At 42.9% G+C, this 25,426-nt stretch overlaps 1 protein-coding gene across 1 annotated transcript in view; it reads left to right on the top strand.

Annotated features, from left to right (window-relative positions):
- The first annotated feature begins 1,436 nt into the window (after window positions 1–1,436).
- Window positions 1,437–25,426, top strand: part of ccdc170 (coiled-coil domain containing 170) — an 81,463-nt gene continuing 57,473 nt past the window's right edge. The window contains exons 1-5 of the mRNA XM_063057273.1: window positions 1,437–1,567; window positions 8,834–8,910; window positions 16,727–16,754; window positions 19,625–19,753; window positions 21,163–21,419. Of these exons, the coding sequence (XP_062913343.1) occupies window positions 1,442–1,567; window positions 8,834–8,910; window positions 16,727–16,754; window positions 19,625–19,753; window positions 21,163–21,419 (617 nt within the window). The 5' untranslated portion in view covers window positions 1,437–1,441. The remainder of the gene's footprint in view (window positions 1,568–8,833; window positions 8,911–16,726; window positions 16,755–19,624; window positions 19,754–21,162; window positions 21,420–25,426) is intronic.

Raw genomic sequence — 25,426 nt, 5'->3', positions numbered from 1 at the left:
GCCCTTACACTTCCTCCCTTACCACCATTCAGGGCCCCAGACAGTTCTTCCAGGTGAGGCGACACTTCACCTGTGAGTCGGCTGGGGTGATATACTGCTTCCGGTGCTCCCGATGTGGCCTTCTATATATTGGTGAGACCCGACGCAGACTGGGAGACCGTTTTGCTGAACACCTACGCTCTGTCCACCAGAGAAAGCAGGATCTCCCAGTGGCCACACATTTTAATTCCACATCCCATTCCCATTCTGACATGTCTATCCACAGCCTCCTCTAATGTAAAGATGAAGCCACACTCAGGTTGGAGGAACAACACCTTATATTCCGTCTGGGTAGCCTCCAACCCGATGGCATGAACATTAACTTCTCTAACTTCCACTAATGCCCCACCTCCCCCTCATACCCAATCCGTTACTTATTTATATACACACATTCTTTCTCTCACTCTCCTTTTTCTCCCTCCGTCCTTCTGACTATACCCCTTGCCCATCCTCTGGGTTTCCCCCCTCCCCCTTTTCCTTCTCCCTGGGCCTCCTGTCCCATGATCCTCTCATATCCCTTTTGCCAATCACCTGTCCAGCTCTTGGCTCCATCCCTCCCCCTCCTGTCTTCTCCTATCATTTTGGATCTCCTCCCCCCCACTTTCAAATCTCTTACTAACTCTTCCTTCAGTTAGTCCTGACGAAGGGTCTCTGACCGTAACGTCGACTGTACCTCTTCCTAGAGATACTGCCTGGCCTGCTGCGTTCACCTGCAACTTTGATGTGTTTTGCTTGAATTTCCAGCATCTGCGAATTCCTCGTGTTTGCATCAAGTAATCTTATATTTACCAGAGCTTAGAACAATTAGAGAAGATCTAACAGAAATGTACAAAATTCGGACAGAATTGGACAGATTGCATACACAAAGGTGTTCCAGATGGAGAGGATCAAGAGTCACAATCTAAGGATAAACCGTAAAAAAAAATGAGGCGGATATGGGATTAAATTTCTTCACCAAGAGAATGGTCACCCGTGGAATTCTCTACTACAGCAGTGGAAACTAAATCATTAAATATGTTCAAGAAGGAGTTAGATATTTATCTGTTACAAGGATATGGGAATTTTTGCTGGAACAGGATACTGAATTTGAACAATCAGTTTAAATCATATTGAATGGTAGAGCAGATTTGAAAAGCTGATTGGCCTGTACCCGCTCTAGTTTTTATAACTCCAGATCCCACACTGTACTTCCGAACATTTTCTATTAGCTCCGGCTCTTTCGGGACCTCCCACTCCTCTTGAAGGAATCCCAGCCCCATGTGAACGCTCCTTCACGCCCTAGCTCCTCCTCGAGGTCCTGTTACAAAGCGTTGCCCCGGGAAACCCTGGTAACAGTGCTGCTGGACGGATCGGCTCCCGGGGATTACCTTCAAGTCTATCGGCGGCGGAAGGCAGATTTCCGATGTCCTTCTCCAGAGGGGTAGACTCGGGCTCTCCGGTCCCGGAGCTGATCGATGTCAACAGTAACCGGGCGCTGCGCTCGCTGGCCTGGACGGGCTCCCCGGCAGCCGGTCGCCGGGTGCCTGAGGTGAGTGACCCACCCGGCCCGGGCCGGGGAGAGACAAAATGAGGGCTGTGACCTTATGAAAACCACCTTGTGTTCGGCTCCACCGACCATTTCTTCATAGTAACTAAATATGATTAGGAACTTTTTTTTTAGTTCGTTGACATTCAGTTGAACATTTATCACTCCTGAAGCAGTTCGCTTTATCATTTCCCCAAGCAGTTAAGAACCAATCACCTGGTGGGGGTCTGGAGTCACGTATCGGGTGGGGACGGGTAAGGAGGTCAGTATAATGGAATTTGAACTCCTTAATATCTGACCTTCCATGTTTACTATACCAGTTACTGGGAGGAGCGTTGTGGGTGCACTGGACCGCTGGACTAACCCAGAGAACCCAAGTCGGAGTTTCCATTAGGTTTAGGACATCTGGTTAACATCCTTGTTTTCACAATCTCAGGATTGCCTCAATGGGTTGTTTTTGGAGATCTTGCTCCACCTCTTTCCTTTCCTTGTCTCTACTGGTTAGTTTAATTCTCTTTGCTCCAGATTATGTCTTCTGCGTTCTCCTGTCTCCAAACTATTGAGGATACAGCGCTAGGCAGACTAAAATTAGACAAGTACTTTGATGACATGGTGTTGAAGCTGACAGAGCTCCAGAGGCCCAGATGAAATCCCATGTTCTGGTGCTGTTCTGTGGGAAGTGTGCACGACCACATGGATTTCCCCTGGGCCTTCCTGCACCCCAAAGACGTGCAGGTTGGTGGGTTAATTGCTCCCTGTGGATTGCCGCAAGTACGTGGGTGAGTGGTGGAACCTGGAGGGAATATGGGGAAAATGAAATAGGATTAGTGTAACTGTGTCCTTGATGATGGGCCGAAGGGCCTGTTCTGCCGCTGTTGTGCCTCTTAGAGAAAAAAAAATACTCATTAGGGGAAATTGAGCAAGCACATTGGCGTGTGGATTCACTCGTCATAGCTAGACTAGTGTATTGATAATGTTAGTACCAAAGGACACTCAGTCTGTCCAGAACTGCTTGTAAGAATTTAGTCCAAGTGCTGAATCCAATTCCAGAACATCGAGTGGGGAATGTAGGAACAAGAAAACTATAGGAAGCAGTGATGACAATGTAATAAAAAAAGAAAGCAATATGGATACGCAATTGGGAGTGTCACAAGGTGGGCATTGAGGGCGGACCCAAATGCAAGACACTGAAACTGAAGTACTGGGAACTGGACTGGACTAGAGTTAGGGACAGGACTGCACACAGACTAGGAACTGGGACAGGAACACAGACTTGGGCTAGGACTTTAGCTAGGAAAGCAGGACCAGGACAAGGAACTGGGAACTAGGAACTAGGAGCCTGGGCTTGGACTTGAGCCAGGGACTGGACAAGGACCCAGAACCTGGGTCTTGACTCAGGCTCGGACCCCAGAACTAGGCGAGGACATGATGTGGCTACAGGACTGGACGCAGGCTTGGGTTCTTTGAGGCTCAGCTCAGTTAGGCCCTTGAGTACAGAGCCAGGACTCCTTCTTAGAGCACAGGGCCAGGATGCTTTCGCAGGGCTAGGCCCTTTCCTTGGACGCCAGGCCAGGATGCTTACTAGGGTGCAGGACCAGGATGACTGCTAAGGTAAACCACCAAGGAAACTGTCAGGGATTCAGATGGAGAGGGGAAGGGAACAGTGCACCCTCAGGGTAACAGCAAAGATGGCCTGGCTTACCCCACAGAGGCAAGGACAGGAAGGGGCAGATCCAACCACAGGGTAACAGCAGGTAACAGCAAGGACAGCCTGACTTACCCCACAGAGGCAAGGACAGATCCCACCATAGGATAACAGCAAAGACAGCCTGACTTATCCAGTGGAGGCAAGGACAAGAAGGGACAGATCCAACCTCAGGGTAATAGCAAGGACAGCCTGACTTACCCCACAGAGGCAAAGACAGGAAAGGAACTCAATCCAGGGTGGCTCAGAGTCTCAGGGCAGCCAGCAACCTTAGCTGGCTACAGAAACAGCCAAATCCATATCTGGCTTAGAGTGGCAGACAGCCACTCAGCTGTCCCCAGAGACAGCCAAATCCACACCACAATGACTGCTCCAACTAGAGACAACACAGCTCCATGAAGCAGTGGTCCTCCAACCAGGTCTAGAGATCACAAATGGCTGCTGTAGCCTTCCACCAGCAGGTTGCTCCAAGGGGATACTGACAAGACAAACCACCCACCACACTCAACCCCAGGGTCACTTATATTCCGAACCCCAAGACGAGAATCAGGTGCCTATGATTAAGCCCAACAGAAGCAAGGGACAGCCAGAAGACCCAGAGTCTGGAGTCCACAGACCGGACTGTGAACCAGAATGCAGACTTTAAAGACTGGACCATGACGGGGAGAGTGGGTGGAGATATGTCTATAACAAATGAGGTAGCCTGCAGGTCACCCTTGGGCAAGGTGTAGCACCTGCTTAGCCCCCTGATCAGGGTTTTGTGAGAGCAGGTGGTGGATGGTCATATGAGCAGCTTGTGCAGATCTCAAGTCCTGGTTATGTGACCACTGACGCCAGGCAATCAATCTGTGAAGAGCATTGATAATGGCTGGGGACACCCATCTTGTAAAGACACTGCCCCAAAGAAGGCACTGGCAAACCAGTTCTGTAGAAAAATTTGCCAAGAACATTTGTGAATCGTGGTCATGGATAGAGAAAGGAATGGAGGCGGCAGCTTGGGGTTGGGGGGAGAGTGGGTGGTCTTCCCACAGGCAGTGGGCCCTCACAGGTTAGGGGCGGATGGAAGACGCGATCATCCATGTCATACGACATGGCTCATAATGATTATGATGAACTGGGAGAGGCACCTTCAGTGAGATAAAAGAAAATTAATGAACTTTATTTTATAGTTAATAGCTTAATTATAAAGTAGAGAGGATAGACAGGGAAGTATGTTGGTGCTTTGCACAGTGATGTAAAATAAGTGATTGATAGTTGGCAATGTTTATTGCACTTTTCCATCCAGGGTATGAGTATAAATAGATACAAAAACCCTGGGTGCATTGGTCATGATCATTCAAAACACCGCTGGTTCAAGCTTTGTTCACTGCAACATTGAGTAAGACTATAAGTAAGAAATAAGCTAGAAAATTATAAGTCGACTAGTCAAAAGTCAGTTGCTGGAAAGTTACTGGAATCTGTTGAAGGACTAAGCATTTTGACAAACTTAATACATACACGCATTGAGGAGGAAGCAAACTCAGTAGATTAGATTGGTTCTATAGGTATTATTTATATGGACTTCCAGAAGGTGTTCATTAAAGTTCTGCATAAGATACTGGTAGCAACACTGAGAGCAGGCAGAATTAGGGTCCACCTATTTACTCGGGTAGGAAATTGAGGCGGGGACAAAAGACCAGGAGTATGTAAACCATTTGGCATAATGAGCTAGTGGTGTCATCCAGGAATATGGTAGATGTCAATGATAGAATTGAGAGTCGTTATATTAAAGCTTGTGGATGACATTATCTTGAACAATAAGTAGTGCAAGAACTTTGAATACTGAATAACTAACAGAAATAATGAATAACTTTGCTGAAAGCTAAAAGAGGATCTTGATAGCTAAGGTGGGCGAAGTAGCAGATGGAAATGAGTTGGACATGTGAGGGCATACACTTGGGCAAGTCAGGACATGAAAGCTGGATCAAAATATGTTGTGAAGGGCAAGAGCTAATAACTGAGTATACAGGAAGACTTGGAGAGAATGTGTAGTAGTGTAGTGGTTAGCGCAAGCATTTGTGCTTCAATTCCCACTGCTATCTGTAAGGAATTTGTACATTCTCCATGTCACCACATGAATTTCCTGCCACACCCATTCCAAAGGTGTATGGGTAGTAAGCTGTGGGCAGCTCTGTTGGCACTAGAGCATGGCAACCCTTGCAGGCTGTGCCCAGCACGGTCCTCGGACAGTGTTGGTCATAGACCCAAACAACTCATTTCACTGTTTGTGTTTCAATATACATGTGACAAGTAAAATGAATAAAACTTAGTAGAAAGTTACAAGAAAGTAATGAAATAGGCTGATAAAATATTGGCTTTCATGTCAAAACTTTGAAGTGTAGAAAGTTGTAAGTTCAGTACTGACTATACAGATTCCTTCTGAATTGTTGCATTCAGAACAGTAAAATAGAAAATTAGGGAGCCACATAGTTGAGATAATTAAAGGCACTGATAGGGTAGATGGGGTGTTTTTTTTTCTTCTGATGGGAAGTACGGAACAAACAGTATAAACTTAAAATTTGAGTGGGATTACTCAGTGTGATATCTGAAAGACCATTTTTTCACAAAAGGTTAATGAAAATCCAGAAGATTCTTACCCTCAAAATGGTTTTAGGCTAGGTTTATTGTAAATTTAAAAACTGAGGTTGTATGAAAGGGTATAGAAGGGTGGAAGGTATTCAGGAGAAGCAATGCCAGGAGTTTATATTTGCCAGCTTATGGAGGGGTACGCATGTGCATCATTAACACTGTTGACAAAAGTGTGTGTCATAAGTACACAGCCTCATGATATACAGACTTTATTTTTAGGTGATCATGTGATGGGGTAGGTGTTCCTGCTCCTTTTTGATCCTCCTTCCAGTGCAGATTTTCCATTGGTTAGATCACCATCTGGTCTACTGCACAGGATCGAAATAAGCAGCAGAGAGTTGTAAACTTAGTCAGCTCCATCATAGGCACTAGCCTCTATAGTGTCCAGGACATCTTCAAGGAGCGATGCCTCAAAAAGGCGGATCCATCATTAAGGACCCCCATCACCCAGGTCATGCCTTGTTCTCATTGCTACCATCAGGAAGGAGGTACAGGAGCCAGAAAGCACCCACTCAATGATTCAGGAACAGCTTCTTCCTCTCTGCCATCTGCTTTCTGAATGGACATTGAACCCATGAACACTACCTCACTATTTTTTGCACTACTAATTTGATTTAACAATTTAATATTAATATACTTCCTGAAATTCAGTTATTCTCCATTATTATGTATTGCATTGTACTGCTGTTGCAAAGACAACAAATTTCACAATATATAGGATCTTTTAAGAGCTTAGAAAAGTAGAGGGCTATGTGGTAGGGAAATTCTAGGCAGCTTCTAGGGTAGGTTACATGGTCGGCACAACATTGTGGGCCGAAGGGCCTGTAATGTGCTGTAGATTTTCTATGTTTCTGTGTGCCAGTGATATTAAACCTGATTCAGATTCTGATTCTGACCTGGTTCCAAGAGCTGAAAAGCTACCCCATCCTTCCTTTATTCTGAAGTTCCTTTAGACTTTTTCCAATGAAGACTGGAAATGTTTAACTGATGGCTAAGCAGGCAACAACATTTTACACTAATTCACTGCCAAATGCGTTTTATAGTGTAGTAAATGCTACGGCCCATAGCAGACAGATTCAGGTTTTCTATCACTAGTGGTAAAATCAAAATGAGTCAGAGAAAGAAGCTGGTTCATTCAGGAGCCTACTGGACCAGAATAAACACATTTTCACATGATGTGAGGGCAGTCCTGCGCTAACTGCAGTTGTTTGCATAATTTGAAACATTAAAATGAAACTAGAATCTACAGGCAATGATATGAAAAATGTTAAGTAGGGTTTGGAATCTATACGGGAAGGCTAAAGGAGGATGCAGAAAGGCTTGTAACAATGAAGCAGTTAAAGATTTTATTAAAAACACCTGAAATACGAGGAGTCATTAATAAGTTTGTGGCCTAAGGTAGAAGGAGTCAATTTTAGAAAACCTAGCACATTTATTTTTCAACATAGTCCCCTCCTACATTTACACACTTAGTCCAGTGGTCGTGGAGCATATGGATCTTGGACCTCCAGAAAGTGCCCACAGATGGGGTGATTGATAAGTTCGTGGCCTAAGGTAGAAGGCGATGAATTATACGGCTGTTATTTTATTACATGCACATGCAGTTCAACGCTTTGAGTGACCATGCAGAAAGCTTGAAGTTAATAACTCATCTCCTTCTACCATAGGCCACAAACTTATCAATCACCCTTGATGAGTTATTAACTTCAAACTTTCTGCATAATCACTCAAAGCGTTGAACTGCATGTGCATGTAACGAGAGCTGTATAACTCATCTCCTTCTTCCTTAGGCCATAAACTTATCAATCATCCCTGCTGTGAACACTTTCCGGCGGTCCAAGATCTGTATGCTCCACGACCACTGGACTAAATGTGTAAATATAGGAGGGGACTATGTTGAAAAATAAATGTGCAAATGTAGGAGGGGACTATGTTGAAAAATAAATGTGCTAGGTTTTCTAAAATTGACTCCTTCTACCTTAGGCCACAAACTTATCGATCACCCCTTGTATATATGGATGCTTAAAGTGTAATATGATTTACACACAAAACACTGGAGGAACTCAACAACCAAGGGGAATAAATTGGTGTTTCAAGCTTCATTATGACTGGAAATGAAGGAAGAAAAAGTCATAATCTTCCCCCTTCCTTTCCAGACTTGATGAAGGCTGTTGGGCCAAAATACTGACTGTTTATTCCCCTACATAGATGCTGCCTATCTTGCTGATTTCCTCCAGCATTTTGTATGTATTGATTAAGATTTTCTGCATCTGCAGAATCTTGTGTTTGTAATATAATTTGACCACTTGGAGTATTTTAGGCAGATTGTAAGAATGAAGGCTTGTGTTCAACTAGTTCAGTAAATTTGTGAAGGCCCTTTGGTATAAGTTTACTTACCTTTGGTATTAAAGCACAATCAACAAGTTTTAGTGCATGAAGTTGTACAAGATGTCATTTGAATTGTCTATGTAGTTTGTTAGGGGAACTTTCATCACATAAATAGTGTAATTTACTCTGAAAAATAAACTTAATCAGTGCATGAGGTACCTTATCACCATTCAGAGGTGACTGAATATAGAAGGTAATTGTACATGCCAAAATTCAACTACTTACTGCATGCTCTCCCTATCTTGTGCCAGAATATTAATATCATCTTTACCTTAATTCCAGTGTGATTAAGGGAGACTTGGCTGTAAGTGAGGTGGATGAAGAGTGTCTCACTTCCCAGAATTAAGTGCAACCATCCCCCACACAATGTGTAATAGAGCAATTACTTTCGTACACAATCAAATTCACTTTGCTTTAGAATTATAGTTGCTGTCAGCACCTCATTTGATTTAATCTGGGACTCCATGATTTTAGTGATCGTGAAACAGTCGTTATTTATTATGCTGTGAAAGAGGTCCACCTTAATAATTGCCAGATTAATGTTTCAGCTGCAAGAGCAACTCAATGCAATGAAGAGGCAACTGGCCGAGAAGGAGGAGTTAATTGCTACCCTCACTACTGGGAGGTAAGAGTATAGTACCGAGAAGCATGCTATGAGTATGTTTTTGCTTGAGCACACTTTTGTATTTTTGGGATAACATAAAGTTAAAGCTACAAAGATGGCATTTGTGTAATGTATTTCACAATCTCAGGGTATCCCATGACATGTTACATCCAGTGAATTATTTTTTAATGAAGAAACCAAATGCAGATTGGATCATTTCTCTGCGGAACACTTCCATTAAATAGGCAGAGGCGCCCCTTAGCTTCCAGTTGCCTGTCAGTTTCAATCTCCATCCCATTCCCACTCTGGGCTATCTGTCTGTGGCTTCCTGCATTGTTCCTACAAGGCTCAATGTATGCTTGAGGAACAGCACCTCACCTTCCATTCAGGCCCACCGTAGCCTTTGGGAATCAATACCAAATTCAAGAATTTCAGATGACTTCCTCTTTTTCTGTTTGTTTTTTTTTGTTCTGGTCATTTGTGTTGTAGGGTTATCCATCTGTAACATTCTGCTGTAAGTTGTCCTGTGACTGTTTAGGGAGGTGCGGCTTAAAGGGCCTATTCTAGCCGGTATCTTTAAATAAATAAATAATACCTCCACACACTGCCTGACGTGCTGGGCACTTCCACCACTTTTATTTTTCATTTCAAGTTTCAGTATTAGTTCCGACATGCATTTCACAGCTGCTACATGACCGTTTGTTTCTACTCCTTCTCATTACCCTTACTAATGTATCAACTAAGCAGAGGGATCACCTCAATAATCCAATCTCACTTTATCAGAGGTATTCCTTATGTTCTCTCCATCCATCTCCTACCTTCACTGTAACTTAAAACCAAATTGTTCTCTCACTTTCCCAGCTCTTCCTGCTCTGTTAACTACATTTTTCTTGCCACCAGTGCTGCCTGACTTGCCAAGTGTTTCCTGCATTTTATTTCAGAATTTCAGCATCCGCAGCTTGCTAAATACTTTTTAATGCTGCTGTAAAATGCAGTTGCTACATTCAGTTTGCACATAGCACTGCCATGCAGGCAGCACAGTAACCAGACAGTCTGCCTAATGATATACACGGCAGGTTCTGTGGATGCTGGAAATCCAAAGCAACACACACAAACTGCTGGAGGAACTCAGCAGGTCAGGCAGCATCTCTGGAAGTGAATAGATAGTTGACGTTTCAGACTGGAAGGAAGGGAGAAGATGCCAGAATAAAAAGCTGGGGATTGATTGACCGAAAGATCTTGGCCAGGTCTTGTTATTTATTTATTGAGATACAGTGTGGAATAGGCCCTGCTGGCCCTTCAAGCCACACTGCCCAGCAATCCCCTGATTTAATCCTGGCCTAATCAGGGGACAATTTACAACGACTAATTAACTTACCAGTTGGTATGTCTTTAGACTGTGGGAGGAAACTGGAGTACTTGGAGGAAACCCACGCAGTCATGGGAAGAATGTACAAACTCCTTAGCGGCAGCGGTGGGAATTGAACCTGGGTCGCCTGCACTGTAAAGTGTTGCTGTGCTACCGTGAGGTCCTGGGGAGAACTCCTATTCTCTTTGTTGAATTGGGATCTGATTTTTTTTAACAGGCAACATTAAAAAATGAGGCTTAATATCTCTTCCAAATCACACCCACTCTGATGGTATAACACTCTCAGTATCACTGGACTCTCGGCTGAGATTATGGCATGAAGTCGTAGGGGAGGGACCTTGGAGTTAGGAAACCAGTACGCAGCCCCTGATCCATGACTGACACCTTGTATTCCAATTACACAGCTGATTCCTCATCATTGAATTAAGGTTTTTGTCATTGTTGGGTAATAGAATCCCTCACATCTGAAAGATTAAAGTGCTCCACGTAGGTTTTATTTGGTTGATGACATAATGGGACATGGGGAGTGGGTTTCATGAAGTGTGAGCATTATGTGATGGGTTGAGTGCTGCCAGTATGAGCTGAAACATCACAAAATTGGGTGAGAATATCATACATTTAAAGGAGCTGGTATATATTCCATACTGATATATAGAGGTCTATCTGTATTGGAATTTTTGTGTGCAGTTCTGTTTGGAGACTGCATATGTTAGATAACATACAAACTTCTATCATGGAATCATAGCCTATTATCAACTGGTGCTTCATCCAATATTTTCTTCATTCTGATCTTAAATTGTGTCTGTTCTACTTCTGTAAACTATGTTGGAATTCCTCTATGCATTGAAGATATTTTAATAACTAAGTCGCATTGCTTTGATATAATGCAGAAAACCTGAGAAGGCTTGCCAGGTTTGTTTGATTCCATGGCTTTTGAGTGTCAGGTGGCATATTTTAGTATTTATATGATGCCAGAATTGGAACGTGGATATCATACAGTATCATAAAGGCACAGTCAACAGAAGTCTTTGAATACCATGCTCTTTTCGGTCTGACAAAGATCTCGAATATCATGCCATTTCTCTAAGCTCTTCATGACAAGTTATAGCATTACTTAAGCACAAATTGTTGTTGCAGTTACTCTGTTGCTGTATATGTAAATAGCAACCATATGCACAAAGCCAAGTCCCACAAACAGCAGATAAGATGAATGGCCTGTTAAATACATAGTTTCAGATGGTGGCAGAATTCCCTCATTGAATCTTACGCATTAACCTAAATAGGCAGATCAGCTGGGCTAACACAAATCTGAAAACAACGCTCCCTCAATACTGAACTGAGTGTGCCCTGGTTTCCTGATTGGAGCATAAACCTGTATTCTGACTCATGGAGAGGATGCCACTTAATATAATCGATAATGCAAGAGTTTTGAGCAGAAAACTTTATGGGAATGTGTATGTGTCTGTGTAACATAGTGGTTTTGTTCTCATTAAGTTGGCTTGGAGTGTAGGATTAAATTGCTTTTCTCTGTAATACATATAGAATAAAGTTGATATAATTATGTTTGTGGACTGCAGTCAGTACAATACCACACTTTGTTGGGATGCTGTAAAGTGATGAATGGGTACAGTACCCCATATCTACTGTGCAATATTGCATATTTGTGGGGATAATTATCCATATTTAATATCACTTTAGAAAATAAATCAATGAGGCAAGAAATTGCAAAGCAATTTATAAATTTCGGGATTGGACAAGCAAAATCATCACCCCATTAGCAGAACGTAAATCTCCAACCAGCAATTTGCCTTCAGCACTGGATAAGTCTTGGTAATAATGGTTGGTGACCAGCTGTCTGTGATTATTGTGCGTTATTTTTGGAAGGTGGTTTGATTGGTGGTCCACTGAGGCAAGACTATACCCACAGCTTCTATTACTTAACTGGGTAAGGGAACACCATTTCCTTTATGTTCCTCTGAAACCACACAACATCTGAAAGTAAATATATTTCACCATTCTTTCTTTCTTGATAGGCCAAAATTGTAGAATTCAGTGGTTAATAACAATACATTAGTGCTTTCACCACAGGATTGTTGTAATTGAAGAAGACTTATTACTCTCAAGGGCAAACAGGCGTAGACAACTATTGCAACACATATAAAATACTGGAGGAACTCAGCAGGTCAGGTAGCATTTATGGAAAAGAGTAAACAGTCAACGTTTTGGGCTGAGACCCTTCTTCAGGACTGAGAAAGAAGGGGGGAAGAAGCCAGAATAAAAAGGTGGGGGGAGGGGAACTGGAAGGTGATAGATGAAGTCAGGCGGGTGGGAAAGGTCAAGGGCTGGAGAAGAAGAAATCTGATAGGAGAGGAGTGTGGACAATAGGAGGAAGGGAAGGAGGAGGGGACCCAGGGGAGGTATCCGTAGACGCTTCCTGATCTGCAGACTTCCTTGTGTTTGTGATGGACAACCAATGCTGACCTTTCAAATGATGTCGATATGCACATAATGAATAATAAAAAAACAAGGGTTTATTTTAAATACGCACTGTAAAAACAGAATCAGGAGTAGGCTACATCGGCCCTCAAGCCTGACCCATGATGATCATGGCTGATCTACTCTTTAGTACAGTTCCTCAATTCCCACATCCTTCATAAATTTATCTACCTCCTTTTTAAGGAGATGCAATAACTGCTTGGGGTAGAGAATTCTTCACATTCATCACCCTCTGTGAGAAATCTATGATTATTGAAAGAAGTTTTAGCACAGCGCAATCTGGTTCCAACCAACCCTTCCCATTGCATGAAAAGTGATGGGGTTTCTACAGAATTACATGGTTGAATGTCACTGCACTGTTTGAGTGAGACCATTATTTGAAGCTAATAGTATTCAGATTATACAGTTCTGTCATCCACTTCACTTCATCTAATCTAAGTCCCAGCCTGGAACCAATTGTTTGTCATTCTAATTTAAATTAAAATAATTAAAAAAAAAACTGGGATTCCACCCTATATTTTATCTGTTTAGAGCTTTGAACCATATTTTCTTGGAAGTTGGGTGGGATGCACATTCACAGCATGTCATTTTATTAAAGCTTTTGGATGAATTTTAATGTCAAAGAAACTAATGGATGAACAAATGAAATGAGCATCATTAGTAAATACTTGCTTGTGTGGCATAGTGGCTGCCCAACACTCATTATCTTATGATGGTATGTATTAGTGTATGGTGCTTGGCAAGGATCAATGCTGACCTGCATACCCCAGCTGAGTGTAATCTGTGCTCTGTGATGCACCACAACCTGTTCATCCGTCTTTAGCACAGATTGTAAAGTTACTGTAGTCCAGTTCTACAACTGGCATAACTTCATTATTTAACAACTTCCCTGGTTCATTTAAACAAATAAATCTCCCAGTGGGGAGGGAGGGAATCTCGTGAATCCAATAAACAGTGGTGTGCACCAAAATGCAATTCTTGGTGTGGTCGAGTCTAAACGATTTAATTTCATGGGTTGATTCACAGTCAATGGTGAACATGTTCACATTAATAGGATCACAATTAAAGGATGTAAGGGAGGTGAAGCAAGTATTCAGAAAGGAGATTATTTTCCGGCTCATGCTCTGCTCCAGTCCTGTATCATCTCCCTGGCACATCCAGTTAGACTGCACTCAAAATAAGTGCACTACATTTAATCAACTTTATTTTGCTCTATAATTAAATCCCTTCAGAATAATAGCCTATCAAAGGGCTCCAAGGACAATAGACACTATTTTAGTTCTAAAACTGCGTAAAGGTGGCACTACTTAATCACATGCAAACGCAAACATTGCGTCACTTTATTCAACTGTTCCTGAAGCAAATTCTTTTCATGAAAAAAAGTTATATGTTGCTAGACTTTTCTGGGCTGAAATTGACATGTGATTTATGAATTAACCATTGCAATTTCTTAATGAAGGATTCTTTTTGTTGCTTGGCCAGGACAGTTCATAAAACAATGAACAAATGCGTCCATTTTGTACATGGTGACATGACTTAACTAATGTAAAAGCTTCAAAATTGGTGAAACTTGCCTTGTTAGATGCAGTGAAGTCATAGAGGTTTTCAACCTCTAAAGAAGTTATAAAAGATAAACTTTGCATAGAGCAGATAGTCCAGAACACCAGATAAGAGGTGGCATTGGTGGCACAGTAGCATTAACCTCTTCAGTGCCAGTGATTGGGGTTCAATTCTCTTTACTGTCTGTAAGGAGCTTGTACATTTTCCTCGTGACCAGCCGGGTTTCCTTTTGGTGCTCTGGTTTTCTCCCACTTTCCAAAGACCTATGGGTTAGTAAAGGATAGCAAGTTGTGTCCACGCTATTGGCACCAGAACCATGATGACACTCGCCCCCAGCATATCCTTGTACTTTGTTGATCATTGATGCAAGGGACATATTTCACTATATGTAGATGAGACTAAGCCAATCTATCTTTTGAGAGAGTACAGATTCGGGAAGTTTTTCTTGCAACAGCTGAAAAGTCATAGAGTCTTTGCACACTACAGCACAGAAACAAGCCCCAAGGCATTTCTAGTCTGTGCAGAACCATTAATCTGCCTAGTCTCATCAACCTGAACCCAGACCTCTCCCATCCATGTACCTATGCAAATTTCTCTTAAATGTTGAAATCAAATCCACATTCACCACTTCCACTGGCAGCTTATTCCACACTCTCTCCAGCCTCTGAGTGAAAAGCTTCCCCTTAAACTATTTCACCTTTCACCCTTAACCCATGGCCCCTAGTTCTAGTCTCACCCATTCTCAATTGAAAAGCCTGTTAGCATTTACTCTATCTATACCCCTCTTAATTTTGTACAGTATACCTCTATCAAATCTCCCCTCATTCTTCTACACTATAGGGAATACAGTTCTAACCTATTCATCCTTTTTCTGTAACTGTTCTGGCAGCATCCTTGTAAATTTTCTCTGCAATCTTACAATCTTATTGACATTTTTTCCTGTAGGTAGCAGACCAAAACTGTACACGATACTCCAACTTGGACCTCACCAACAATGTATACAACTTCAATATAATATTTCAACTCCTAGAGCCAATACATTGATTCATGAAGGTCTATGTACCTAAAGCTTTCTTTATGACCTTATCTACTTACGATACCACTTTGAAGGAATTATGGACCTGTATTCCTGGATCCCTCTGCTCTACTGCACTTGTCAGTGCCCTACTGTTCACTGTGTAAGTCCTACCCTGGTTTGTACTCCCAATGTGCAAAACCTCACACTTGGCTGCATTAAGTTCCATCTGCCATTTTTCAAGCTGGTCCAGGCCCCGCTGAGAGCTTTGATAGCCTTTCTCACTGTCCACTACATCCACAGTCTTGTTGTCATATGCAAATTTGCTGATCCCGTTTATCACATTAACATCCAGATTGTTGATATAGATGATAAACAGACCCAGCACTGATCCCTGCAGCACACCACTTGTCACAGATCTCCAGTCAGAGAGGCAACCACCTAGTACCAACCTCTGGCTTCTATGCAAAGCTAGTGTCTAATCCTATTTACTACCTCGTCTTGAATGCCAAGCAACTGAATCTTCTTGAGTAACCTCCCTTGCTAAAGTCCATGTAGACAACATCCACATATCCTTGCAAGTGACAGAAATCCATTCACCTCCTCCCTTTCCTCCATTCAGGGCCCCAAACAGTCCTTCCAGGCGAGTCAACACTTTACCTGCCAATTTGTTGGGGTCATTTACTGTATCCAGTGCTCCCGATGCAGCCTGCTCTACATTGGTGAGACCTGATGTAAACTGGGAACTGCTTTGTTGAACAGTTGCTCTATCCTCAAAAAACAGAATTTCCCAGTGGCCGACAATTTAAATTCCTATACTATTTCCATTCCGACATGTTGGTCTATGGCCTCCTCTTCTGCCAAGATGAGACCACTCTAGGGGCGGAGGAGCAAAACCACATATTCTCCAACCTGATTGCATGAACATTGATTTTTTTTCTTACATTAGAAAAAATTCCTTTACCCTTTTCTTTTCACTCTGGCTTCTTACCTGTTCTCCTCATGTGCCTTCTCCGGTGCCCCCCACTTCCCTTTCTCCCCAGTCCACTCTCCTCTTCTATCAGATTCCTTCTCCTCCTGCCCTTTACCCTTCCCACCCATCTGGCTAATAGCCACTCCTTCTTCCCCTCCCCTCAACCCTTTTATTCTGGCATTGTCCTCCTCCCTTTTCAGTCCTGAAGAAGGGCCTCCTCCCAAAACGTCAACAGTTGACTGATTTCCATAGATGCTGCCTGACCTGCTGAGTTCTTTCAGCACCTTGTGCATGTTGCTCTGGATTTCCATCATCTGCAGAATCTCTTGTTTTATGGCTATCAAGCCATGATTTTGATACATGTCCATTGTTTAGACCTGTGCGAGCTACGTAACCTGCATTCACATCTCTTGTCTTATTGCAGGAGTCGGAACCGACTGGAAGCTCACAAGGTATGTATTGTGTTTGGTGATAGAATTAGCAAATGATATATTAATGCAACAATGCATAAATGCTCTGCAGTTTAAGAGAAGGTATCACCCCATCAGAAGGGGAAGATAAAGTGGTCATCTAGTGGGCAAGATATCTTTGTCCATCTACAACACCCACAGTTTGGAGGATCACAAATGTAATATTATTCTGAAAAGCTGAGCCCTACTTTCACTATTCTAATATCCTTGTACTTCTGGATGCAAAGAAGTTACAGCATAGGTAAGAGGCATTCAATCCAACGGTCTGAGGCTGATGCCCTGCTTCATCCAGCCCTATCAGCTCAATATTTCATCCCTCTCTCTCTTGTGCTTATCTAGCTTTAAAGCATCTGTCCCAAAGGGGGGTTCAATCCCACTGTCTAATTACCTGCAGTTGCTGCTTACTTCCTGCTGAGATGATTTGGTCCCCAAAGCTGGCTTCTGATTGAGCATAGGACCTTTTTACCAAAAATGCCAGCCTTGTCCCATTAATGGAGCAATGCTCTGAGGTTCAACAGCTATCAACGTCTTCGAATGTCTGACATTTACAAACATTACATAGTTAAGTTTTTTAAAATTTTAAATTAAAAAGTAAAGAAATGTTAAGAATCTCAAAACAATTTAAAATTTTAAATAATTAAATGCTAATTGACAATTTTTAAAATTAACAATTGAAAAAAATCTAAGCAATCTCGTACTTACTGGAGCCATTAACCTTCATTGAAATGGATAGAGTCCCTGAATCAGTACCAGGTCTAACAGGCAACGTTTCAGTGAATAGACTCCCAGAGAACAACTGGGAAACAGAAGGAATTTGGCATTTGCTATTGGACTCCTCAAAGAATGCAAATGGTGTGGAGCTTACAGGAAGCCCATGCAAGTGGCTGTTGGAAATTACTCAGATGGTATTATTTGTTTCAGCACTGAAAGAGGTCACTCGGCCCATTGGGTTCCTGCCAGCAGCCATCTGAGCAACCCCTTCAGTCCCTATCCACCTTATATTGTCCTGCATTTTATTCTCTTGCATGTGCCCATTCTCACCCCTTTGGCTCTTTTGCCACTGGCCTACGTTATGGACAATTTATATAAGCCGGCTAAGGTACCAACTCATCTTAGGGACACAGCTGGAAATCAGAGCATCCTATAGAACCCACACAGCCACAGGAAGAGCGTGTGTACAACCCACACACAGCTCCCGAGGTCAGGATTGAAACTGAGTCATTGCAGCTGCAAAGTAGCTCCAATAACTGCTGCTCTCCTGGGCAACAGGCTGTGTAATTCACTCCAGCCACTTCAGGTAGCAGCAACTTCCGTATCCTCACCAGTTTCTCCTGAACCCCTTCTGGATAAGCTGCAGACAAATTTACACTAATAATTCCTAGTTTTTGTAATTGCAGGCCCACCTCCCTCAACAACCACACTCAAAATTAAAACAAACTCTTTAAGGTCACGTCTCAGTCAACTCTCTTTCAAGGGTTGGATACTAGCCTGTTCGTTCTTTCCAATACATATATTGTCTCAGTTCTGATATTGCCCTTGTCAATAATATGGCACTGCATATTGTAATGTGACTGCATATTGTAATATAACCTTCCATTATACTGCATATTGAACTAGCAAAATGATTTGTTAGCTGGTCCGAGTGACAGTGACTGTGAAGTCACTGGATTATTGCAAAAGCCTACCTGGTTCACTAATCCTTAGGAAAGGAATTTGATTGTCCTTACTTAGTTTGGCATATACCCATGGCAAAGTAGTAATTCTACAGTGTCCTCTGAAGTGAGGTGACAAGCCAGACAGTCCCAGGATAAGTGGGGTGAAGAATAAACATCGACTTTGAAAGTGATGCCCATATTTGTGGATGAATAAAGAAAGAGCAACAGCTTCGTTAATCTGTATAAACTGTCACTGCCTTTTGCTTCTCTGGATTAAGTGGATGCCTCAGGAAATGAGTGACATTGAACTTGATAGAATTTTGGGAGGTGAGAACTCATGGAAACCTCCTGCCTTTAAGGTGAAGGATAGAGCTTATCTGGAAAGGGCCTGTGCCACTCAATTATACCCATGCGACCGTGCATCTTTGGAGTGTGGGAGGAAACCCACACGGTCATGGGGAGAATGTACAAACTCCTTTCAGACAGCGGTGGAATTGAACCCAGGTCGTTGGTGTTGTAATAGAATTACGCTAATGACTGCACTACTGTGCTGCTCTAATGCTCTCAGTTTGGCTGTGCTGGGTTTGTGGTACTTCCTGCAGTTTTTGACATGCCCGGCACAGGGAGCACTCACACCTCAAATTGTCTGGAGAACAATCCCCAGACAGGATCTCGTCACACTAGGAGATCTTGTACTGAGGCCTAAGAGGTTACTACAAGCCAGGAGGTGGAACTGCTTCAGTCCTGTGGTTGGGAGAAGTGGTAAGAGGTTTGGTGACACATAGGAGGGGAAAATGTGACTGCGATCCCGGCCCGTCCCAGTCTTAGCAGGAGCTTGTTCTTCTGGCAGAATATGTTGGAGTTAAGTACAGTGGTTGTGCACTAAATAGAGTTGTTCCAATTGACCATTGACCCCAGTTGGTCGGAGGCAGTTGGAGAATAGCTCTAACCTTGGACCAGGAATAATGTCCAACAACATGCTGGGGAGGGATAATCCCATTCTTGAGGCTGCTGAATATTGAGTCCAGTAACACAGTTGAGTAAGCGACTGGGGGGTAACACACATTTGAGTTGGAACAAAATCGTTGGATTAAATCCACTAGAGTGGGAGTGTGACTGCTTTGTGGGATAGGGCAATTATTGTCACAGGGCTGTGGCAAAGGAAGCTCATGAAGTATGTTTTCATTCATTATTTAGGGGACATTTGAACCTCTGGTGGAAAGTTCTGTGTCACGTGAACAGCTGAATCACCATCGGGTAGCGTCTGAGACGGCTCGCAGTGAGCTGGCCGCCTTGCAGCTCAAGTATAAGAGCAGTCAAGCTGAGGTAATCAGAAACCCAAAAGCCAGTGAGATTCTTCCCTGGATTTTCATGTGGTCATAAAGTTAAATGATTAAAAAACAACAAATAGCCTGTTTTGTTATTGCTTAAGCAATGATCAGTTCAGCTCAAGGTGTTCCTTTTCTGTTTTCCTCTCTTATTCCTCTTCTCTGTGGCCTTGTAAATCCCTTCACTGAATCATGAATAAATCCTGTCTCATTACACCCTAGTTCCCTGAAAATCTACCTCAAATACATTTTATGTTCTGTTCCGCCAACTTGATTTGTCCAGTTGACATTAAGATTAAAACTATGCTTGGTACTTCATTAAATTTATTGCGGTCTCTTCATGTTAATACCCTGCCCAATAGTATAGCTGGCCCTTAGAGGCTGTTATTCCTCTGGCCCCACTGCTGTAACTAGTAATCTCTTATCTCCCATCCATACTAATTTTAGATCCTCATTTTCCAGACATGACCACCCCTCTCTGCTGGAGTTTCACAGTCCTTCGTTACCACATCTGCTGCACACTTTTAAAGTTTTGCCTGTCCTTTGAAAATGTCAAGTGCCCAGGAATGTTGTTTGGCTGTCTTTGGTCATCATGTCCTGATGTCTCAGGAACAGTTATTAGCTTGTCCTGTTTGAAACCTGAACATCTCCTGAAGATCCAGTGAAAACTCAACAGTTAGCATCTTCTGCTGTGGCCATGCATATTTGCATTTTGATTTTTCACATTTCCCCGTCTGTATACAACTACCATCTATGATTCTTTCTGAAAACATCCTCTGCTGTCTGCTGGAACAGCCAGTCTCCTGGAGGAACTCAGTGGGTTGAGCGCCATCACAAGGTGGAAAGGAATTTCTGAAATTTTGGGTAGAAGCTCTGCAGCAGTCTCTTGTGTACATTTTCTGTCTGCCACCTGAATTAATCCTTTCTTACCTAAGCCCATCAGCTCCACTGAGGCATAGGCCTCCGGAAGTAGCTCTACAGTGTGCTCTGTCCTGCGCCAGTCTTTCAAGTTTTCCCAGGTGTGGCCCATCTTCTTGGTGTTTCCTTCTTCCCTCAGGGGTGAGGTGTTTGGAGCTTCTGTTGACGTGTCTGTAGCTCTGAGTTTTTATGGGATGGGGTTGCTAACCCTCCTCCTTTCATAGCTGGGCTTGGGACTGTCCATGGCAGAGTTTAATTAATCTCCTTTCCTCATTAAACTCTAGATCCACCCTGCACCATGCATAATAGAGAAGATAGGTAATGCAGGATTAACTTTACATGACATTTTTACCCTTTATTTAATATGCAGTAAACTAACTGGCTTAAACATAGACTTGGAAGACATAGAATGGCTATCATTACTTTAGACACTATTTATAATCAAGTCATTAACTTGTCAATCTGTGCATGGGCGTATCTTTTCTGCAGCTCACAGATACTTGCATGAAGCTTGCATCCCGAGAGAGCTACATCCAGGAACTAAAGGCAGAAATCGAAAGCTGCAAGGCAGACAATACAAGGCAAGCATCTCTTATTGGCTGCCTGAGGGAAAGGATCCTGGAATCCGAGGAGGAGGCTGGAGCGTTTCTTACATCAAAGACTCAATCTGAAATAGCTCTGCAGGACTTACAGAAAGAGAACGGGGATCTTCAACAGAGGAATACAGAGCTGGAGAACAAACTCAGGTTAGCATCTTGAATAGGGAAAGAACACCAATCACCGACTACATATGCTCTGTGTAGTTATTTAGACATGCTTCCATAAGTAACCAGCGCATTCTGATCCTCATAACTCTAAGTTGAATTGAATTGACTTTATTACTCACATCCTTCATATACATGAGAAGTAAAAGTCTTTACGTTACAGCTCCGTCTAACCCAATGTGCGATCTGCTGAAACTAAACCCTTTATATACTGTTCTCAATCGTTGGGTGGGGGGGGGCGGGGGGGGTTAACTGAACTTCTGGTCTTACTGTGGAGCTCTGCCTGATGGAAATGTGGAACCGAGAAGTTACATTAGAGTTTTTAAACACTGCTTTTTCAGAAAATAGAAGTATTCTATCTTTAGTGGAAATCAAAAAAAGACAAATACTGTTGCTGGAAGCAGAGAAACAGCAGGTTGAGTAGCGTGTGTGGAAAGAGAAACAGTGTTTTGGATTGGAACAAACAGGCAGATTTGCATGCAGGCATGCAAACAGGCATGCTAAAAAATGGCAGATGGAGTTTAATACTGACAAGTGTGAGGTATTGCACGTTGGAAGGACAAACCAACGTAGAACATACAGGGTTAATGGTAAGGCACTGAGGAGTGCAGTGGAACAGAGGGATCTGGGAATACAGATACAAAATTCCCTAAAAGTGTCGTCACAGGTAGCTAGGGTCGTAAAGAGAGCTTTTGGTACATTGGCCTTTATTAATCGAAGTATTGAGTATAGGAGCTGGAATGTTATGATGAGGTTGTATAAGGCATTGGTGAGGCCGAATCTGGAGTATTGTGTTCAGTTTTGGTCACCAAATTACAGGAAGGATATAAGTAAGGTTGAAAGAGTGCAAAGAAGGTTTACAAGGATGTTGCCGGGACTTGAGAAACTCAGTTACAGAGAAAGGTTGAATAGGTTAGGACTTTATTCCCTGGAGCGTAGAAGAATGAGGGGAGATTTGATAGAGGTATATAAAATTAAGATGGGTATAGATAGAGTGAATGCAAGCAGGCTTTTTCCACTGAGGCAAGGGGAGAAAAAAACCAGAGGACACGGGTTAAGGGTGAGGGGGGAAAAGTTTAAAGGGAACATTAGGGGGGGCTTCTTCACACAGAGAGTGGTGGGAGTATGGAATGAGCTGCCAGACGAGGTGGTAAATGCGGGTTCTTTTGTAACATTTAAGAATAAATTGGACAGATACATGGATGGGAGGTGTATGGAGGGATATGGTCTGTGTGCAGGTCAGTGGGACTAGGCAGAAAATGGTTCAGCACAGCCAAGAAGGGCCAAAAGGCCTGTTTCTGTGCTGTAGTTTCTATGGTTTCTATGGTATGGGTCTTTGATCTGAAATGTTAAATCTGTTTTTTCCCCCCACAGATCTTTTCTAAATTGCTGAGCTTTATCACCATATATTTGCCTTTTGTGTTCTAAATACCTACGAATACATATTAAACTGAAAAAGGGAGATATAAAGGGTTGTATACATTTTCCTCAACCTGTCATTAGTTCAATATAAAAAATACCTCAACAATATTTAATAAAACCTATGGCCTCTAATTCTCTTGCCTTTGCTTGCCCAGCAAAAAAGATAATATAAGTAGAAGGAGATTAGGGCAGATGGGCAAAAAGATTGTGCGGGCCATTTCTGTGCTGTACAACCCAATGACCTTAGATATTCTAATGCTTTCCACCTGTCAAGTAGAAGGCCATGCAATCTGGTTTCTTTATATATAGAAAACAGATAAATTGTTATGAAAACCTGTGATGCATCATAGCCTGGTATGGGAACTCCAATGCACAGGAATGCAAGAGCTTTCCAGACTATTCTACCAGCATTCAGATATATAGACTGATTAGGGGTTTGTCGGTGTGGCTTTGTGCATGGCAAGTTATGCTTGACAAACTTTTCAGAGTTTTTTGAAGTAGTAACCAAAAAGATATGTGAGAGTAGGGCAGTGGATGTTGACTGTTTGGACTCCAGCAGGGCCTTTGACAAGATCCCACATGGTAGGTAGGTTGGTCTAGAAGATCAGTTCCCATGGAAACCATGGAGGCCTAGTTCAGTGGATTCAAAAATGGCTCAGAGCTGAGGGTGATGAGTGAAAGTTGTCTCTCAGAATGGAGGCTGGTGATTAGTGGTGTGCCTCAGTGTTAGTTTTTGAACCCTTGTTATTCATTATTTATATAATTGTATGCAAGTGCACAAGTTTACAGATGACACAATATTATGGTGAAGATTAGACAGCTGGTGATGTAGTTGTATCAGCGCCAGACTGTGAGGTGAATGGTCCTACGTTCGAATCTGGCTGGCTCCTCGCACTCTTTCCATCTGTGCAGGGTTGAGCGCCAAGCTAGCAACTCGACCTTGTTAAAAAAAAAGGGCAAGTGCTGCGGAAACAGAAAAAGTGCTGCTTAATGTGCTGCAAGGCACGGAATGGAACAATAGTGAAGAAGGTTATTGTGGGTTACATGGGGATGTTGATCAATTAGGGAAATGGGCTGAGGAGTGACAAATAGATTTCAATCCAGATAAATGTGAGGTGATGCATTTTTGGAAAGTCAAACCAGCATAGGACTTGTACAATGAATGGTAGGGCACTGTGGACCCAGTAATACAAATGTGTAGTTCATTGAAAGCAGCGTCACAGGTAGACAGGGTGGTGAAAAGGGCGTTTAGCATGCTGGCCTGCATCAGTCAGGCCATTGACTATAGGTGTTGTATTATGTTGTAGTTATATAAGTCGTGGGGGGGCTGCACTGGAAGTACTGTGTACAACTTTGGTCACAATGTTATAGGAAAGCCGTGCTTAAACTGGAAAGAACGCAGACAGATTTATGAGGATATTGCCAGGACCAGAGGGAGTGGTTGGTCAGACTAGGGCTTTATTCCCTGGAATGTAGGAGAATGAAAGGTGACCACAGAGAAGTGTTTAACATTACGAAAGGCAAGATGAGGTGAATGGTAATGGTCTCTTCCCCAGGGCATCGGTTTAGACCAGGGGTTTCCAAACTTGTTTATGCCGTGAACCAATACCATTAAGCAAGGGGTTGTTGGACCACAGGCTGGGACCCCTGATTTAGTGTGAGAGAGGAACAATATGAAAAGGACCTGAGGGGCAACTTTTTTATACAGAGGCTGGTGAACATATGGAACGATCTGCCAGAAGAAGTGGTTGAGGCAGCTACAATACTAACATTTAAGAAACAGTTGGATAAGTACATGCAGGGCTGGGCTTGTAGGGATATGGGCCAATGAAGGGAATTGGGACTAACTAAGTGGGCACCATGAAATATTTGGTCTAAGAGGGCTGTATCAGTGCCCTCTTGCTCTATGACTCGAGGCAACTACAGAGAGTGGTGGGCTCAGCCAGATTGATTAGGCACCGTGTACAGCTCTCCCTACTGTCGAGGACACCTACAAGAGACAATGTCTCAGGAAGGTGAATCCATCGTTAAAAATTCCCACCACCTGGGCCATGCCTGCTTCTCTTTGCTGCCGTGATGCAGGAGGTACAGGAGCCTGAAGACCCACACCTCCAGGCTCATCAGCCGCTTCTTCCCCACGGCCATCAGGTTCTTGAACCGACCAGAACGAGCACAATTCTACCACCGACTGTACTTCCCTCAACCTGCATTAATGTTTTTGTTTGTTTTTGTTGTGCAAGTTACGCAATTTATGTTTGTCTGTTTGTGATGTGCTGCTGCTGCTGTGAAAGGCTGCTTTTCATGGCATTTGTATTGTGGATATGTCTGCCCACGACAATAAACTTGAACAATAATGGAAGGGAGGGCGAAAGAAGATTAGAGCAGGAGGGAGGAAGTGTGGAAATAAGCTGAGTGCATGACTAGAGAGATCAGATAAGGTTACAGAGCCACACAACACAGAAACATACTACACCAACCATCAAGCTATCATTTACACACATCCTACATTAAGCCCATTTTATTCCCCCACCCCCCCCATCCGCTTCCTTCAGATTCTACCACTCATA

The sequence above is a fragment of the Mobula hypostoma genome, chromosome 8 (genome assembly GCF_963921235.1).
Source record: "Mobula hypostoma chromosome 8, sMobHyp1.1, whole genome shotgun sequence".
NCBI lineage: Eukaryota > Metazoa > Chordata > Chondrichthyes > Myliobatiformes > Myliobatidae > Mobula > Mobula hypostoma.
The sequence above is the reverse complement of the archived record's forward strand: the minus strand, read 5'-3'. Positions and strand labels throughout refer to the sequence as shown.